We start from the raw sequence: 20,823 nt of genomic DNA on the forward strand, positions 1-20,823 counted from the left end.
ATGTTCACACTGTAACACCCCCCCGCACACACGCTACTCCTGAGGCTGGAAGATGGAGGAATTTGCTCTGCTGTTGCTTAGTAACCTCACGGCTATGGGCCTGAATTGGAACTGCGGTGCTGCTTCCTCAGCAGGTGCTGATATCTGAGTGTACACACAGCTCGCTATTATAGTATATATAACCACAATTGCTGGAAGGAACCATGCATTGGTTCATGGTAATTGGACATCACACTTTAGCAAAGGTCAACTCCTACATGTGGGCCAGTGTCTTCCACCCACACTTTTGCTTCTTCTTATCTTTATCATTGTTGTTCTGCCACAAAATTATTCTCACAAGTAATAATTTGTGTACATGGACTTCTGTCCCTCGGGTTATTGATACAGATGTAATTATTTCTCCCACACTGGACTCCAACACCGCTAAGATGTAATATGTCCAGTCACATGGTTTTATATTGTTACTATTATTTGATTTCCCTCACACTATCTAATTTATCTAGAACCTTCAGATATATCAGCTGATATGAATATAAAACAAATTGGCAATGATTCCTAATATGTCTCTATGATGACGCAATGTAATTGAGGGTTGATATTTCACAGTGTGACCATAAACTTAATTTTAAACAACCACAAATAAGAAATAAGTTATCAGTCCGGATATCTTTTTATGGATCAGAGGAAGTGATCACATGAGGGTTATAAGGCCAGTCACCACTGTCACCTGCGTTTAACAACATAAGAAAGAAAACGTTTTTTTATGTAAAATAAATGCATCTTTCTACATTGTTTACACAGTATAATTAAGGTTTTCAAATCGACTCAAAGTAAACATCAACAACATTATATTATGTCTATGAAAGGCGGGTAAATCATTTGAGGTCCAATCATATCTAAAAGCCAATACAGGATTTCTACATAAAAAGCAGCTCACTCCTCAATCAGTTCACTGATAGAAGCATCCTGGCTGCTAATGAAGCTGTATGGACTGTCCCCTGCTATCATGCTGGCTGAAGAGTACAGTTCCATTCACTACGTACTGTAGATAATGACATTATGCTACATTACAGCAGTGGAAGAGCATGAGGTCATGTCTCCTCAGCGGTTGTTGATATTCTTAAGTTAAGCCACTCACAAATGACATCCCGAGCCACACCTACGACTGTAATTGCGGTCCTGAGGGAAGTTCCTGTTCCTGCATATTGTAGACCTGTATGGAGGCTCACAGCAGAACTGCTGAGCACTCTCACTTTTACAGACAGTCTGTAAAAGAATGGATAAGTATCAGACAAACAAAATGTGAGGACTCTGGTTACTGGGCCTTTCTTTTACAGACACCTACACGATGGCCAAGAGCTTCTTGGGTCCTTGTTGCATGTCGACAAGCATAAGCCACCACACCATCATTCAGTCACCCACAGACCCTATTCCTCCCCACCATCTCTCCTCTCAGTGTAGCAGCAGCTGTGTACTGTGTTGTGGAATTCAAGCAGACAATCAGAACCCTAAATATTGTTAAGCTCAGTAAAACCTGGGTTCTCTGTGCTCGTCTAACTGGCTCATTGTGTGGTTGAGTCCACTGGGGTTAACAGGTCTTGGGTGTCATAGACGAAGAGAGGGTTAAACGCCAGCAGAACACAGTGGATGACAAAGAGAGGTGTCCCATTGTGATTACATTTGAAAGGATTGGTCACTTTTGTCCCCTTTGAAATGGCAGATCACTAAAGGATATATCCCAATGTCCTTAAACAAAGATATCTGGTGTGACTGTAAGCCCTCTCTGTAGTGTTAAATGGATTGGATGCTGGTTGGACGTCACTAGAATATACAAGGACACAAAACCCATACGGGCTGCTTGTATTAGGAGTCATAAATATAGTCAGGCCACAACTGGGCCATGTTTCATCAACAGCTGCTCACTTTCAAATTTTTTGTTTTCACTTTTGTCACTTACTCCAGCCATTTTTATAACGTACCCCAAACTCCCAGTCCTCCCTTAAATACCTCATTCAAGCCAGGTTACTCTATCAGTCTCTTCAGATATGCTTTTGCCTGTATTTGGACAGCATCTGCTAAACCTTTAAGCATTGTTTGGGTTTTTCTAATGAGCTCTTTTATCCTTAATGTATTTTGTCGTGTGGCAAAACTGCAGTTAAGGGGTAATCTGTTCTAAATGGCACTAAATAAAGTCCCAAATCCTCTACGCTCTGGGTTGTAAGAGGATGAATCCCAGCCACTATGCACAGGGCTTACAGAGGTCTGGGAGTCTGCCAAGCCCAGCCAGACTCATCAGGCCCACTGCTGGAGACAGGTAGGTCCATGTTGGGGTAATGCTGCACAGAGGTTGTGTTTCAGTCTTGGAAAACTGCCCTCTTCTCCATCGCCTGTCCCAGTAACATACTCTATTGTGTTGTGTCTATTGTGAGTGCTGTCAGGCCTGGCAGAATCTCTGCCTAAATGCTAATGTGCAAATTATTGTCAAGATCACCAGTGCAAAAATTTTGAAATAACATTTCAACCAATTTTTTAAGTGTCCAGACAAGCCGGTGTTTCCTCAAACTCCACTAGTGTAGCCTTCTGTGTCACAGAGGGACGACCATATGGTAAATGAAAGAATCATTCCATTTGGTTTTAGGTTTAGTGACCCACTGCTAATCCCTAATGATTTTAGGAGCTTTTGTCCTTCACTCTAATACAATAAAATGACGTCAGCATTAATCAACAGTTCGAGCAGAGACCACATTTACTCTCAAGCATTAGTGGGTGGTTTTATGACGACATGTTTGAAGAGTGGAGTGTTTGTGCAGTGTGTGTAAATGAAAAGAATCATGCCTTTGTTAAGTCCTGCTTGGGCAGGAGGTGACGTCGCAAAGAACACGTTCAGCTCTCATGGTATGTAGTTTATTGGCTGTTTACATGACTTGAGACAACACACAAATTTGTCCACAAGCAGTTAAAAGAAGAATACAATTTTGTTAGTGTTCATGGAAATGTTTTTCTCTTGTGTAATTTTGTGTGCGTCATCCGGTCACACTCTGAGACACTGCCCTCTGGCCACAGTAAATATGGATGAAGTTATCAGTTAATCTAACCCAAACACAGTTGAACAACAACTGAGTGGAACATTTTATTTTGATTATTACTTTATTCCACACATTGCAAAGCCTGCTGTTAGTACATTTATTCCATAGTTAATGTGTATTAACTTTGAACTACCCGATATAAAGACTTCTATCAAAGGTCCACAGAAGTCAAGAGGGCATGTAAGGAAAGCGGTACGGCTGCCCAGCAGGGTCACGATTCTCGTGGTGTAATCCAATTACTGAAGACTAGGGCTGGATCAGGCAGGGACCCATGCTATAAGCAGGAGATGAGGTCATAGTAGTGACTGTAAAACATGGTTCACTGAGGCCAGTCTTCCGATTTTCATGCTCTGACACTGGGTTACGACTATAAACTAATATAAATCTATCAACAAACAATCCTGTGTGCACTCACCTGGGTTTCCATTGTGTGTGCAAGAAACACATGGACTACTTGTCCATACTCTGCATGTCCAATTAGCTTAACAACCTAAACTAGCCCTTTATTTTACTTAACGCCACAAATAGGCTGCTTCTGGTCATATATACTATGTTCAGCTCTATTCGTGTATTTAATTGATTAGACTTGTAAGTCGTGTTTTTTTTGTGACATTTTTATTGTGGGTGAAAAACACATTTGCCCTTGTGTTAGGTGATTTAGGTAATACTACCTGTCTGTATTGACTTTTTGTAACTGGAGACGTCCTGTTACATCACGTTTGAGGTGGATACTGAAACACATGCCCTTGTAAGCTGCAGGCCTATAAACTACTATTCAGTTCAGGTCAGCATTTATTTGTGTTGTGGAATGTGGGCAGAGTCTAAGTTAGTGACTGTTGGTTTTGAACCCTGTATGTATATCTTTAAAGTATGTGGGCGGCATCAGATTGTCCACCTATTATCTTTTCTGTAACAGAAGCCAAGCAGCGTGATCGGTTCATTACAACACCCTCACGTGATTTCAATGGCCTATCTTATGACTTTATGTTTTGATATCTTAGTCTTTGCTTTACAGTACCAATAAGGGCTCCACATCATATCTTTCCTGTTCCTTCTATTGAAATCAGTCAGGACCAAACTCCTCTGCCCCTCCTGCTCTGCTTCCTGTTTACTTGTGAGGAGTCTGGCTGAGGAAGTATATGAAATATGACTCTGTTTCAGTCCGGATATCTTTTAATGGATCAGAGGAAGTGATCACATGAGGGTTATAAGGCCAGTCACCCTGTCACCTGCGTTTAACAACAGAAGACAAGGAAGAAGTCTTAAAAATAAAGAAATTATCAGAGGAATATCCTGGCCTTTCCTGCTGTGCTAACCTCAACAATCATTGTGCTGCATTTCCTTTCCCAGTGCTCTAGGCGTTACCACATCAACAGAGACAGAAAAATACATTCAATAGCCTCGTGGAAGCTCCTAGCGTAGCACTCAACTTTTATTTAGTTTCCCAATCAGTATTTTTTTCCATGTCTATTGGTTTTCAATATATGTATTGAACTGTTCTGAAAATCAGTAGTTTTTATAGTTTTTTTTATTAATGATCATTTTCTTTGAAAGCTTTTTAAAAATGTGGATTTGCAATTTCCTGTCAGCAATCTGTAAGCATAGTCTCTCTATACACGCAGTAAGGAATAAGAAACACACAAATGTTGTTGTCCTTTTGATGTCCCCTTGAAATCAACACAACAAAAGATGGGGGTGACATATATTAGCATACATGACAAGCAGAAATGAACTTGTGGTAGCTATAAGTGGACAGATGGTGGGATCCCCGACCCCCATCACACACACACACACACACACACACACACACACACACACACACACAAACACCCCATATCCGCCCTCTAAAGAGTAGTTTGTTTAGTCCTGCAGCTTCTTCTCTGTAGTTTGTTCCAGAGCATTTTCCTGGCTGGATGCAGTAGATAAAGAGATCAGGGATGAGATGCAGCCGCGCAGTGTTCTCTGTTTACATGAGTACATTCTGCCACACCCATCTCTGGTTCCTCTGAAATTCTACATAGTCTGCTCATCTCAATTATCCCCTGACTGGCAGAGGGGTTTCTCCCACCTCACCTAAATTAATTAGACCACAGGGCAGATTCTGTAATGCATCTCCTGCCTTTAAACGGCCATCTTTTCAAACATTAGCAAAACTAATTTCAAAGGGTTGTCCTTTAGCCCTGGGGGTTCCTTTTTATCTTCAACACCACGGTGCAATGATAGAACAGCAGTATGTCTGCATTCTCTCCACAGTCTATACCCACTCCCTGCCACCATCCTTCTCCACCTCCCTCCCCAGGCTCCTATTGTAAGTAGGCTTTTGGGCCTGGGTCTCCCCGTCGCAGTGTTCCTGGGTCGACCTTTTAAAACCCTCAAGCATGATGGAACAGCGGAGTGAGGAAATTGGAACAGAAAAGGGGTAAAAAAGGAGGGGAGATCCAAATACAAGAGTCAGGCAGGGGGCTGGTGGTACAGAGATAACAACATTAAAGTTTGGGCTCAGGAGGCGCAAAGAGAGGAGGGGTTTTAATTGGATGTGTGCCAGTCTCTCAGGGGTCCTTGAGAAATGGGGATATAGAAAGGGGGAGAGGTTTGGTGGGAGGGGAACTGGGAAATGCACGGGATTCCTGTGGGAACCAGCTTGCGCTCTTTAAATGTAAGAAAAACAGAGGTTGGTCTATTAAATAGCTTAATGAGTTTAAAGTGTAAAATGGAAATCTTTTTATAATATCTCTATAAATGTATAAATATGAATCGTATACACAGGGCTGTTTTGCTGATATTTGTGCAATATTCCCTTCGGGGCATTGTGTTCTGGCTTTCACTTTCTTCCATTATTCTTCCTTTTATACTGTCCACACATCCTGTTGGTTGAGGGAGATGTGGGCAGTAGCATGGGCTGTATTGAGCACAGAATAAAAAGTCATTGTTAAGCAACAAAAGACAAACAATGTGTGCTATATTCAGACAGGGCTTGTTTTCTTATTTAACCTTCAGTACTCTATTTGAACACAGATGTGTGGTAGTGAGGCAACCTCATTGTTGACATGGTCTCGTATAGAAGGCTTCCCACCCTGACCCGTGACTTAACCTCCGTGGTAGAGATAGGGTCAAACAATCTTATACAGGTTTTAATTATTGTGAATGGGGGAGGGGGGTCATTAGTCCCCATCTGTCTGGGAGCACGGGCAGGACCTGCCCAGGGGACAGTCCTCTGGGTTTGGGAGGGTGAACTGAGAGAGATAGGACTGGGGAGGGACAGCACATGGAAGAGATTGGAGCCTTTTTCTCCACTGGAGTGGTAGAGGAATTGACAGAGAGTAGATCAGGAATGATAAATAGTTGTATTTGAAGTGGCACCTAAGATTGAAAACCTCAGGAGAAAGGCTCTGCATTCCCACCCTCACCCTGTCAATCCCTCATCCTGATTGATTAGATGTGTCTCAGCGCTAATGGATGAGTTTATGATGACGAGGGGGAAACACATTGGGGTGTAACGTACAGCATTTATCTAAAAGACGGTTATTGATGAGGTGACTAACTGGATACAGTTGATAGTTATAATACTACGATATTATTAGCTATTTATTTCTTGTTGTGTGTCTTTTTCCTTCTATGGTAAAGATAATCGTGAAAACCGTGAAACCATTTCCTCCCACAATAATCTTTACACCAAAATCTCATATCATGTCACCCAAAGTGTTAAGTCTAAGTTCACAAATGCATGCACATGTGTTTGTGTGTCTGGTCCCAACTCCCCTCCTCTGTCATCTGAGGCTGTTCAACCGTGGAGGACACATGCACCGGTTCCACAGGGAGCAGTGTCCTTTGGGAAATTGTCTGAAATCGATACTATACATAGACTATATATCCAAATCTATACTAAATGGAGATCGAGTCAGATTCACTTCTTGTTTTTAGCAACGAGTTAAAACAAAACAAAACTCCAGACAACACAAACAAATCCCTGGACACTGGAGATGTACAGGACACGGGTGAGGACCGTTGCCAGAGAAAGAGGGAGGAGAGCAAGCTGTGCTGGGCTCAGCTCTGAAACAGCCATCTGTGTCACTCGCACCCGTTCGCTCTGCCTTTACTGGCTGACTCCCGCCGCGTCACTGTAATTGGCATCGTTACCATAACGACGGCAGTTCCCCCGGGGTGCGGGCGCGTGGACCTGGGAGATCTCATCCAGACTCCGAGTGTCAGGCAGAAGGGGGGACGGACAGATAAGGCTAACTTTGCATTGCAAATGATGGAGGTTTTGAATGACTAGAACTGGAGCTGTTATGTGATATGAGCGAAGATAAAGAGCCCGGACTCTGGCCCAGAGGAGATATGGTGGTGCCATATATCAAATCTATTGAGTTTCTGCTTTCCCTTGAGTTTTTTATTTTTTTTTACCCGTAGTCTGGAAAAGATTAAGCAGCTGAACTATAGAGACAATAAACACTCAGGGATAAACAGATTCCATCTTGTGATCGTCTCTAACCCAGGATGCCAGTTCATAGATTAAAGTCAGAGGGAAACTCTATTGCAGTTTGCAGAGCACCCAAGGTTGAGTTTGGAAGCTAAATAGATAACGAATTGAAGAAGGTACAAAATATATCTGTGGGCAGACACTGTGACTTCCCTGGGGACAGATAGAGAAGTGGTTTGGCGAGATTAGCCAAGGTGTAGATGTATTTGTCCAATATCTTAGCTCCCTTGACCTGCAAGAATTCTCTCGAAAAGTTACAAATGAGATACAGGCAGGTATTGTTGTCCCACCATTGTTGGCAGAACAGGACTCCATCTCTGTTTGGTTGTTATACACCACGCCTCTGATTCAGGAACGCCCTCATCTGAAATCATGCACAGGGGCAGTCGTATGCTTGCTTCTTCAGTTCAGTGTAAACAAGGGGTCTTCTTAACAATAATAACATATTCTGTATTAAAGGTGCTTTGGAAGTGAGAAACAAAAACAGTAACCCAGGTTTGGACAAACCTTCTCAGGAAACACTTAACCAAAATCTGCTTTTTCTGTAAATGTTGATCCACGGTTTGTTTTCAGGCTTACCTTGGGTTTCAGCCCTGAGTGGAATGAAAATGATTGTTTCTGATTCTGCGTCATGTAAATCTGTCTCGACTATTATATATCACGTACTCTGAAGGCTAAATAAACTGTCTCGCAGATCCGAGTTCTTTATCTCTCTGCCAGGGGCATTATGACTGTTTTACCCTGTTATAACACAGGAGCCTGTTCATGAACACCCACAGTACAGAGCATTCAGGCTGACGCAGACTTTATAAAAGCAGAAGGCCGTCCACCTCTTCCATGTGTTTCACTTTTCTATAAAAGTGGTTTGTTTCTCCGAGCTCCGGCCTTTGTCAACGTGTGATGAATACAGATAAGGCGCCTCTTTGAACATGAGGTCTCATCTGACCAGAGACAAACTTCACACAGAATATCTGATTTGGACTTCTGATTAGTTCCCTATGTGAAGCTGGAATTAAATATATGTAGTTTTCCCTAGCCAGATCTGATGAAAGTACCAACTAATAATAAATAACTAGAGCCTGATGTAAGGAAGGCGAATTTATCTCGAGAGTTTGTATCTCTGAGCTCCTGCTGCCCAATTAAGCACCTCAGATTTGTTTTCAATAGTTGAGGACGACTTCTTTAGTGAGGCGTGTAAAGGGCCCCACGAGTCTGATTAGTACACTGCTCATGTGTAGAGACTTTAATGTGTCTACCTTCGCCCACTGGCTCCATCCCCTCTGGCATTTGCTTTGTGGTTGTGTTTTTTTTTTAGACGGTTTATGTCCTTCAGGTCTCGTAATGACAGTTTTGTATTCAGCGAGTCTACTTGAGGCAATAAAATTTATTTTCAAGTAAACACATCTTGTAAACTCGCATGTGGAAGCGTTTCTCTCACCTTTTTGTTTTCATATACTCTCTGTAAAGCGCTCCTTGCCTGCGGCGTGCAGTTCACGGCCTGTATGGTTGAAAACATTATAGTTTTACTCAGTGTTGGTGGAACCCCTTCGAGGCTTTGAACACTCGCCTCTTGCTCCCTTATCTCAGAGGAGAGAGCAAGTCTCGACAGTGCTGGAGTGCCAGGTGCTGCAGTATGGCTGACTGCAGGGCACAATGGGAAAATTGAAAATGAGACGTGTGTGTATTTGTGTGTGAGAGGCTGTGAAATTGTCCAGGCCTGTGTGTGTATAATTGCCCAACGGCTCTATGCTATGCAGAGTGAATCAATGTGGGCGGTGTGCCAGGCAGCAGCTCATATCTATGCTTTGCTCATTCGCATTTCACTCGCCCTCTGTTCCCTTTTCTCCTTCTCTTCGGCACATATAACACCTTGCATGCCTCCAACTGTTTATTGCAATTTCTTCTTCGCTTAATAGAATTACTCTAGTAGAATAATTATTTAATGTCCCTGTATGAGTGCAGAAATTCCCTGCTCGAAAATCGTATCGAGTTGCTGATGTGATTAAAAATAGTCAGAGGCGTGAACAGAGGAGATTTCAGACCAGTGGATTTGTCTTTTACTTTTCCATCCCACATTCCACTGTAGAGTAAAGTCTGAAGTAAATAATTAGCTTGTCTGTTACACATCATGGCGAGTAGTATTGGCTTTGGCATGACATGCTCTAATCAGCAACAGAGCTCCATGTAAATGTTAACTCCAACAACTATTCACTGCCACGTGAGGCGGGCAGCATTCCTCACAGAACCAAGCAGTTGTTGTATTTATCTGGTGTAGTGAGGCTGTTCAGTGTAGAATACTGGGTCAGCCTTTAGTGCTCGGTCAAACACGTGCTGCTGGTTCGCCAGATGTCTTTTCACCACATGCCCCGAGAGATCTGTGATTATAAAGAGTTGATCGTAGGCCGCTAAATATAGAATCACCTCAGAGCTATTTGTCCCTTTTGTGTCGCTGCCTGCGCAGCGGCCTGTGAGTGGAGGCAGAGACAAAACGTGGGGGAAACGCAGCATGTATCTGCTTATCACCACAAACTGGGAGTCCACGTGAGCTGAGCTTCACGAGGCAGGAGAAGCCATTCAGTGTGTCGTCCTTTTCTTTCCGCTCCACCCCTCTTCCTCCGCAAGTCGCCCACAGTGACGACACTGACCTTCAGACTTTCAACTCTGCTTTGGAATCCAGGGTCAACCTTCAGCACTACTCACAAAATCAATCTGCATGACTCAGTGTTACATTGTTCAACATTCGTCATCCCAGGATGCCTGTGTCATACAAAGAAGACTGCTTAACTGTCCTGAAATCAGATCATTCTGTTTTCTGCAAGACTTGTGAACCAGTCTCGTATCACAATTCTGCATCTCTAGGGTATGCTAGTATCTGATTTTGCACGAAAGGCATGTTCTGTTGTGCATGGCATGTCCTGACAGCTTTATGGCCTGATGTCAGTGTTGAGATGAGGGATGAGGGAAGATGAAGGAACGCAGCTCACTGTGCTTTCTCATAATTATTCTGTCTCGTAAATTTTTTTTATTATTTTCTCTTGTTTTTTACTCACTGTCTTTATTATGGCATTAATTCCTTCTAGGGTTGTCGTCTCCAGCTTGTTTTTTATCTTTCCAAGTGTCATATTGTAAAATTTCTCATGAGATTGGTCTGAAAACAACTTTACAGTAAAATGAGTATAAGACATGATTTAAGCAACGTCTGTCAATCTGGCTCAGTAACAAAGACGTTTTTGAGTCCTCTGTCTTTTCATGTTTCCGTTTCTTTTTTTCTGGCTGCCTCTTCTACCGGTCTTTTTTCAGCAAGCTTTACTTTTCTATTGGAGTCATGCTATGAAACCACAGGGGGCTAAATGGAAACTTGAACAATGAGATGATTAGAGCTGCAGCAGAGATTGAGGAAACAAACCCATATCCAGAATGCTCTTATGGGTTCTGCTCCTAATGCAGGGCTTTTCAAAAGAACCCGCTCATATTGATTGGAATGCTCTAGGCCTCGTCCTTAAATCCATCCCAGCGTTCAGTTCATCTGTGGGTGAGTTAACTCGAATGTACCTATTGGATTTATTCTCCAATTCAGGGCGTCTGCAATAATCAGATCTCTTGAGACGTCTCTACCACTGTCCTCTCTTCTTGCTTCAACAAACACTTTTCTTTGCCGGCAGAAGAGAAACTGAAAATAGAATTTGAGATTTGGTCGACTTCAGCTCCACATCACCTCTGAGACCTGCACTATTGATCTGTTTGTTGCTTGTCAGAGACCCAAAGCTCTTCCCTCCCTTGTGTTCTTGACTCACCGGATTAAAGGAGCATGCACAGTAGAATTCTGAGCAGGGGAAACCGGTGTGAAATCTGTGACCTATATATTCTCTCTGCTTTAATTTCCTATACCAAGTAAGGTGTTGACTATATGAGCAGCTGGGCTGTAGCCTTCAGAACCCGGTGTTTAGATTCCTCAGTCCTGGTTTGACTCACCTTTTAATCAGCACACTTTGAAGTCTCTGTTCAGATTAGAGGACAATGCAGTGATCACACCACACTGCGTTCGAAACACACCCACAAAGAGAGTCTTTGTTAAAGCCTTTCCTGTCAAAGAATGCACTGTTGTAGCAACATTTGTTTTACAGAAAGATAAACCCACAGAAAGATAATTCAATTTAAGACCCTCAGTGTAAAATAAGTCCCATTACCAGAGGAACCAGTGTTTAGATATCGACTCTACCTTAGATCTCATAGCAACATGCTCCTTCCTTAAGTTAGCCTGCGTTCTCGTGCAGCCTCTCTATTTACATTTGTGAAGTTTTCATGCAACAATCAGGCAATTAGGCCATTCACAGCCTCTCTTATGGTTCCAGCAATGTAGGGGAGGCTGAGGATAACAAGGCGTAGTAAGATCTGAGGGGGCTCGTCTCATTGTATCAACTCCTCCCTCATATCATGCTTTGATCATAGTGATTATGTGCTGTGATCTCCATATGGCAGCTTGGAGCACAAAGTCCAGCCCAGCATGGTGCCTAACCTCAGTCCATAATGTATGCACTCATCTGGAATCAGAACTGGCTTCCGCACAGGGATAAATCTCTGAAATGATCCACTTCTCCTTCTGTGGCCCCATAATGTTTTGCTTTAATCGTCTGTGAGGGAAATGCAGTCCAGACAGCGTGCCAAAGACTAAAGACATACCTTTGATTAGCTTTACAAGGGATTAATAATGCACGCTCACATGTCCAATCTAAAAAAAAGCAACATATGCCAAGCTAAAGATGAATTATAAATTGGGTAGGCGGCTCTCTCCGAGATTATAGGCCTGTGGTCGCGTGCGTCCCCAATTTACTCTCCCCTAAAAGTAGCCTAAGGCCACGCTTGGGGAGCTGAGATTAAAGACCTGGGATCAGTGGGTTTGGGCTGCAGGGGCCTCTACTTTTTGTTTGAAGGACAGGCCTCTTAGATTTGATTGATTGGAGTCCCTCGGATATCCACCAAGATTAGGATGATAGGATTCCCTTCATTTCTGATTGGGTTAATCCTGCACCTTGACTTTCTAATCAAATTTAGCATGCGGCTGATTGATGCTGTGGTTTTTTATTTTTTTTAAGCGAATGTAAATATAGGGCAAGGTATGAGGAACACTCACCACTATCAGAGGTTACTGGCATTAGTTGTTTATTGACAGACACGTGTCAGGAAGGACCCGTGCGAACTTTGGTCTGATTACCTAAGCACCTCCCAGTGGTTAGAGCACTGGGATAACAAGTTTTTTTATTTTGAGGATGACTGAGGTGATTGTTTACCTCTCTGTGTCATAGAGCTGCATTTACAGTTTTATATTTATAATATTTTTATGATAAATTAATTTAGGTATCTATTCTAATCTAAGGTATTTGATCTAACTTGGGTAGTGTAGGGTGGCTGTTTATAAAGAGGTTTGCTTTTTAGAAAGATGAGTCTCTATGCTACAACCTCATTTCAAACTGCAGTTGAGTCTAAATGAAGCTTATCGTGCCTCTGAGTGAGAGTTAACTGTTCCCCATCACTATCTTTCTGCTTTGACTGTCATCTTTCCTCGAATATGAGAGGTATCCTAACTACCATGCACGAGACATGATGTCACGCACTCCTGTAACCCATTGAACTAGTTTTGCACGTTTGCATATTCGTCTTAAGCCGCGCAAGTAGGTCAGTTGGAGTAATAGAAATTTCCAGATTTTCCTTTCTATAAAGGAATTACTGGGATTAATATGATACCCAGTCAAACAGTAAATCCGACCGCAGCCGCGTCACGTGCAGATGTGAGGGGGTAGCAGGTCAGAGAGCAGAGACAGTGCAGCGCAGATTTAATCCAGCGCCTCAGGTGATTTCAGATCATTTGCTGCGCTCGAGCTGCGAGCATCGGGTGATTCCATCGCATCACTGGTGGTTACAGGATTGGAAATAAAATCTGTAATCAGTGGCATGCTTATTTTGAGCTGGGAGAGAGTGGCCTAACCTATATTCTGCTGCAGGGAGGGGTCTCTCTCTCACTTCCTCTGTGTGTCTCCGTCTACATTTGTTGTCACTGCCTTGCAGGCCATTGACAAATTAAGGTAAAAAAATACATAAGCACTAATAAAATGGATACATCATTTCATATTCCGCACCCAAACTCTAGTGTCTGGTGCCCTTCCCTTGCTCTGCTATGATCCCTGAGGTATTAAGAGCATTATAATACAGGCTTCTCGTGATCATCCGGACACGTCCATTTGCTCTACTTTTCCTATTTCATTTTCCCATCTGTGGAGTCACTGCAGAGCATCCTGTGGGTCAGGGAGGGAGCAATGGTGGGGGGTTGAATGGGGTAAGACGGGATGATGCAACCCATATGGAGCCTTACTGATTATGCTGACAAGGCAATGCTAATATATGGTGTTTTTGTCGCCCAAGCCCCCATCTTAACCACAGGAGACGAAATCAGTGTCACTTTAAAGGAGTTTTCAGCATTTGAATCATCTGATTTACATTATATCTCTTGTGTGGCCATTGAAAGCTATTAACCAATGCACATTATGTTCTTCATTGTATCTTTAGGCCTTTGGACAAGCATACTCCAACCACAGGAAGGTGGCAGCAGACGGGGAGAGCCGCGAGGAGTCTCTAATCCAGGAGTCGGCGAGTAAGGAGGCCTACTATGAGCAGAGAGTCCTGGAGCTGCAGACCGAGCTCCGCCAGGCACGTAACATCCTCACCAACACCCAGTCTGAGAACGAACGCCTGGTCACCATCACCCAGGAGATGAGAGAGGTAAGAGAACGACACACACAGAACAAGAATCACATCGATATATTTTTGTGCAAGGAAAATTTAAAATGTAAGATTTAAAAAAGGATGCCAACACTGCATGTAGGCGACTGGAAGCGTCAACACGAAGGGGCCTGTTAAATGAGCTTCAAAGATTATTCATCAGAAGACATCAGTACTTTGAAAATGAACTCACTTCAGAGTTTAAGGGGAGTGCTGTGTCTTGTGCTCTTGTTCGCCTGTAGCGTCTGAGAACAACAGGTTTGTTCATGCTATCGTGTGGTTTTTAGGTCTGAGGCTCCCGAACACCTGACAAAAGCTAATTTTATTCAGGTTCCAGGCAGTAGTTTTGGGACTGTCCTCTGTCTCGTGGTTCGGTGTCAATAATCCAAACATGGAATGGGGGGGCAATGTTGTTCTGCCTTTTAGCCGGCAGCAGAGGTATTTATAAAGCCAAATGAACTGATGAGCTGATCAGGAAACCAAGGAATACTTTACTTGTATTTGTTTGCTGGGTGCAAAGATGTTTCAAACGAAGAGGAAAGACTCATCTTAAGAGTATCGTGCGAAAGTCCTGTATAAAGTGATAACTAGGGTGTGATTGAAAAGTCAGCACCTGCTCTGTTTTTTGACATGTAAAGACAGGACTAATAACTGTAGGATAGATTCCTGGCTGATTAAAGCAACACCTTGCCTTCAAGCCTAATCTGATGTTCCTCACAGTTTATTGTGATGGAGGGTGGAGTTATAATCACACGGAAAGAGGAGTAACACTAAGACCATGGGAATGTTTTCATTTGGTAAAAAGACAATATCGTGCGTTGCATATTGGCTGGATTAGTATCTTGAGTTCGGGTGAACCTGTCCCTCAAGTTGTGACATTAGTGACAAAAGCACTCCACCTCAGACAAGCCCTGTTCTGTTCTGTTTGACTGAAGCACAACTTCATCCAAGCCAACCCACACTCTTTACATATGTCAGTATTTTGGTCACAACTGTAATAATGCAAACCTCTGTTGTCTGCGCCCCACTTTGGACAATGTCTGACCTCGCTCGCTGCTGCCATTTACATACACTCACAGCTAACTGACCTCATTAGAAGGGAAGCGAGTGAAGTGCAGAGTGTGGGTCGAGCCTCTTTGCCAGTGGGCCGAGCAGGCAGGGGGTTGCGTGACGGAACTGGTGATGAGGAGATTTGGAGATTGAATTAACAGCAGCAGCGGCACAAGTTGAAATCACGCTGACTGGGGGATGTACCGAGCTCCGAGGACGCCAGCTTCGACACAAATACTGAGAGACATGAAGAGCTGGAAAGAAAAGATGAAATCTGACGAGGGAGCACTGGGAGCCTCTCACCTTTGAAGCACTGGTCTGTGCTCCCTTGACAGCAGAGTAAAGGCTGGAATAATAAACAGGGAGCGATTGAAGTAGTAACTTGTTTGAAGGTTAGGATTATATTAAGAGAGAAGCAGCAGACCAGACTAATGCTAGATTTAACTTCATTTGACACTCTCAGCTCCATGTAGCTGTGTGATACACATATCAGAATTTATCTGTATCTTGATCGTTGCATCACATCTGTATTTTGTGCAGGAATTCTTTGGTGCAAACACTTTAGTAACTGCATCTCTGTGTTGGGTCAGATCAATTTAGCTATATTCATTCGATACCCACGACTCCACTCAAAAACCAACAATACCCTCGCTATATTGGATTTTTATTATCGGGAAAAGTCGTACATTATTCTGCCTCTTGCTTGGCCCCTGTTCCCTCCCGTCTGTATAATGCCCCTGCTGTGCAGTACTTAAACCCATCAGTACTGCAAATCTTGCCGTGTTTGTGCACGTCAGATTTAGCTGAGTCGTCTGTTTTGCAGGTCAAGTTGGTAATTCCAGTGTAATTGGGGAAAGGGGGACGAAAGGTCCTCCCCCCTGCTGGGTGAGTCTTTGGGCTTACAGCTGCAGGAGTGACTGCTGTGTTCTGAGTCACTGCTGGAAACAGATGTCAGCGGCATTTCTTTCTGAGATTAGTGAAACAGGCTTGAAGACATGTCCCTCACAACAACTTAAGTTCCGGAAAGCTCCAAATTCCACTATAATTAGGTCAGCTGCTGCTCAGCCCTGAATCCAAGTTGGTTTTAGTTTGGCTTTATGGCAGCCAAATATCACCAGACATGTTTTGGAAATAGAACACAAGTTGATTACTTAAAAAAAAAAAAAACATGATGCTTCCTTAATCTCCCACCTGCGGTTATGTACATATGTATATACTTATATATTTATGTTTGTGTGAGTGTGTGTCAGTGTTTCCCTGATCTACAGCATTATTGGAGTAAGCGGGTGTTTCACTGGTGGCCTGCATGATGGCCTGTCTGCAGGTGCCCGTCTCATAAATACCCTGCAGGGTCGTTGCCAGCTGTAATTGGCTGAATAAACGATGCCGGAGTGTGAATCAGCCCATGTATGGGAGATAATGGCACCCTTCTGATGGCACTTCTGTGGGTGCTAGGAGGAGCGTGTGTGGCAGGCAAACGGAGGGAGCCTGGGCACTGAGGCTGGCATTGTGACCAGACTGACGGGCCTGAAAGAGGTCTTTGTCTCCAGGGTTTCAAATTAGCCCAAAAGCTCAGGCTGGGAGAGGAGGAGGAGGAGGAGGAGGAGGGAGAAGGAGAATGAGGCACTAGGAGACGACAAGAGTGGTTGAAGAGAACGAGAAGAAGGGTGACAGTCCGTTTGAGAAGGAGAGAAACTTAATGAGAGTAAATTCAACACCCGCGGTGGATGATTGTGCTGTTTTTCTGGGGCAGCATTGTAAAACATGAGTCAGGAGATTGAATAACTCAATTTCATCACGGAATGCAACTGACAGTTGGGCTGTAACTGTTGCCTTTTGTGCTCGGACCTGCATATTTACAAGGTTCCTCCATAAAGTAAGGATTTGTTTAACTTGAGAGCTTTAACAGCAGCACTACAGCTGTTAGTGCTGGCAAGTCAATCAGAAGAAAGCGGCGTAATTCCGCAGATAGGGAAGCTTCACTCGGTGTGAAATGGCTTTTGTCTCTGAACACAGATCAGTGCATTCACAACCATTTAGTTACATCATTTCAGCTGGTTAAATTTGTCGAGTTTAAAACCTGCCGGGTCGTTTCTCGTGCCAGAGATTCGAATGTTCGCCCCCGAGCACTGATAAGACACATTTCACTGCTATGGTGCAGTCTACAGGATTAAACCTCCACAAAGAGCCTGTAACATTGTAAGGAGGCGCACTCTAATAGGCGTGACTTCATTAAATTCAATCTCCTGTCTGGAGAGAAATGTGCCCACAGTGATGGCTGCCATTATCCTCACAGAATGGGGATTCCCATTGATCGCTGGTATATCAAGCAAAGCCGAAGATAGAAATGCTGAGAAATGTTACTTGTGTACTTTAGTCAGGCTATTTACACAAATATAAAAAAAGGAATGTGTTTCAAACTCTGTATCAGGACATGATTCATTGCAGTACTTCCTTTGTAGATTTAAATCTTCAGTGCAGTGGCCGTTCTCAACCTGCCTTTTTGAAATGGGATGTTTGGTTTGCCTGTGATGATGCTGGTTGCAGCTTTATTTCTGAAACTGTAAAAGTGACCCAGAGAAATTGAGCTGTGACAGGTAAAGACTGGCTGCAGGACCGTGAAGCTGCACCACTGCTGCCGCACAAGCTCGGTGAAACTTGTCAGTACGTAAAACCCTGAACTGTCACAAGTTGATGAGCTGGTCGCCTGTTAATTCAAAGGTTATACAAATTGAACGTATTGTGTGTACTGCACTTTCTTGTACCCCTAACAATACACATAACAAGTGTAAAGCTGACAAGACGAGTAGTTGTTCAGATATGTGTCCCCAGCTGCCACATGCAGACAGCTGGGATGCAGTGTTGACGCAGTGACTGTCTAAGACTCATCCTTCATTTGCTCGACCAGTTAATGCTCACAGGCACTTAAATGATCGCATTGTGGTTTTTGTCCATCACCATGATGTCGTAGCCACTCACATGTTAAACATGATTCCGCCTCATTGACACAGAGGCTGCAGCTTGATTGAAGTGCTGCTTCTATTGGTTGGATTAAACACCTGAGAGAGAAATGGGGGATTTGGAGAGGGAAGGTGTCTGTATTGATGGGATGAGTTTAAAAGGTCAAAAGGGAGGCAGAGGGTTTAAGCTCATTGTGAGGAAGGCCATTGTTGTTATTGCATCCAGGAGAAATTGGAGTGCACGGCTGCAGTTTTTCAGTGATGAAGCAGTAGATCAGATGGACGTGGGGACAGGATTTCAGTGGCCACTGCAGCGCTGACGCTTCACCTTGATCATTGAAAGGTCAGAGTTGAGTGGTAAGAAGATCCAACCTCTTTCTTCCTCTCTCCCATTATCGTCTGATGTGAGGGTAATGTAACAGGAGTCCTCGGGGCTCTGGGGTCTTGGTGTCGAGGACGTTATTATTTCTTGTGACATTAATGCCGAGACAGATCACCTCCTGGTATGTGGGAGTCGGGGGGGGAATGGTGCAGTGAGGAGAGACAAGTGGAGAAAAGTCTCGAAGGAAGAGGACTAACTGAAGTGACCGAGGAATATAATGAGAAGAGGAAGAGAAGAGGTGTGAAAATATATTCTACATTCCCCGTCGGTTTAAATTTTTACAGGAGAAATTTTTCCTGCTGGTGTTGCAGATGAACTGTGACCTTCACTAAACCGTCCAGATGTTATCTGCTTTATCTGCTCGCAGCCCCCACCATCACCCAATCTCTCACTTCGGCTATTTTTAGCCCTAAAGAGTGTGAGTCGCTAAAATACATTTAAAGGGATTTTCCATTTATTCCATAATAATGATTATCTCTTTTGTATCAGCTTAAACAAAGCTCTGAAAAATGTGCCGTTCTTAATTTAAGCCCCTGGCCCGCCGGTCACAGCAGCAAAGAGGTTTTCGACGCCCGATCAATGAATCCCAATAAATCAAGAACACACACACAAACAGGCCTGCACGCTGGAGCCTGACTGATGTGGCTTCTGGCGGCCGATATCAAGGGAATGAAACATTTCCTACACCGATATATTAGTCAATATGTAAATAAAATAGTTAACTGTAATTATAAGTGCTATATCAAAACCTCATGACTAAGAGACGTAACTGAGGCTGGATAATTTACAGTTTAACCATAAACTTTAGATATATAGAACTTAAATTTAGAAAAGAAACATATTTTTATGAAAAATATAAACCCAAATCCTTTCTTCATTATTTATTCTGTAAAACCCAATGTTTTTGTTTCACTGCATAAACAGCAATAGCTATATATCTGTGAAAGGCTCGTTATGGGACAACTGATGCATCAGCCTGGTTCAACTGGACACTGTCTTCAACTAATGGGTTTAAACATATTCACGTGTACATATCTCCCCTTCCATCAACATGACCTCAAAATCACTGATTCACCGCTAAGTGCATGTGGGCACACTTTCACACTGGGCTTTTCAGCCATCACACACTGTGGGCAACGCACCATCCAATTTTTCCTTTCACTTTTTTATTTTTTAATTGTCTCATTGAAACGTGTGACCTTGATGGTGTTTTCTCCCCCTAATGGAGTCTGCGGGAGCTGAATAGAACGACAATCACTGGCAGAGGAGAGGAGGATAAAAGCAGATCTGCTTTCACCCACATTCTCGGCTCTGACAGCAGTGATAGGCCCCTGAGCGTCATTATTCCTTTGCTCTGTCTAAAGCTACACTGTGGGGGTTGAGCTTCGCTGCATCTGTGATTCATTTCTTGTCTCTCCTGAAGGTAATCCTGAGATGGGTTAGGCTTTGTAGAGTTAGATTTAACGTGGGCTGGCGTGACCTTGATGTCTCGCAGAGCCCTACAGGACAGTTAAAAGTTCCTTCTTTTTTTTTTAAGTTCTTTCCACTGCACAAAATCACGAGAGATCTACAAGCAGAAGTGAACAGGGCTGTTCCTTTCCACTTCTTTTCATCTGATGGGTTGATATGATGGAACCAAAGCTGAGTATGAAGAAGGAATTCAACTGTGACTGATGCACAGCCTCTAAAAGCACAGTGACACACTGACACGGGAGAGCGGGGAAGTGGGGTTGGACAAAACGAGAGCGGTAATAGTGTTTGGAGAAATGGCAAAATGGAGGTCAGACAGAGAAGCTGAGAGGGGGTTAAAAAGCAGTATTGAGCTGCGGTGCACTTGGTGTCATGCCATCTCGGAGTCACTCTGCACTTTGCAGGAATTGTAATTCGTAAAAAAGTGCATTTTATGGAGGATGGAGAGTGAAATGGAGGTCAGTGGAGTCAGACAGACAGACAGACAGAAAGAGGAAACAAATATTCAGTCTTTTGCCATCTGGGAGTCTGGAAGACACTTTCAAGGGAAGCAATCCAAGGAGTAAGAAGCCAGTAAATATGGATTTGGCAGAAATGCAAGCTGGATTCATCTGGCGTTAT

At 43.4% G+C, this 20,823-nt stretch overlaps 1 protein-coding gene across 2 annotated transcripts in view; it reads left to right on the forward strand.

Moving 5' to 3' along the window:
- Positions 1–20,823, forward strand: part of LOC128442133 (protein bicaudal D homolog 2) — a 43,714-nt gene that overhangs the window by 3,546 nt on the left and 19,345 nt on the right. For both annotated transcript variants that reach the window (XM_053424400.1, XM_053424399.1), the window contains exon 2: positions 14,128–14,340. In XM_053424400.1, the coding sequence (XP_053280375.1) occupies positions 14,128–14,340 (213 nt within the window). The remainder of the gene's footprint in view (positions 1–14,127; positions 14,341–20,823) is intronic.

This window comes from Pleuronectes platessa, chromosome 6 (assembly GCF_947347685.1).
Source record: "Pleuronectes platessa chromosome 6, fPlePla1.1, whole genome shotgun sequence".
Taxonomy (NCBI): domain Eukaryota; kingdom Metazoa; phylum Chordata; class Actinopteri; order Pleuronectiformes; family Pleuronectidae; genus Pleuronectes; species Pleuronectes platessa.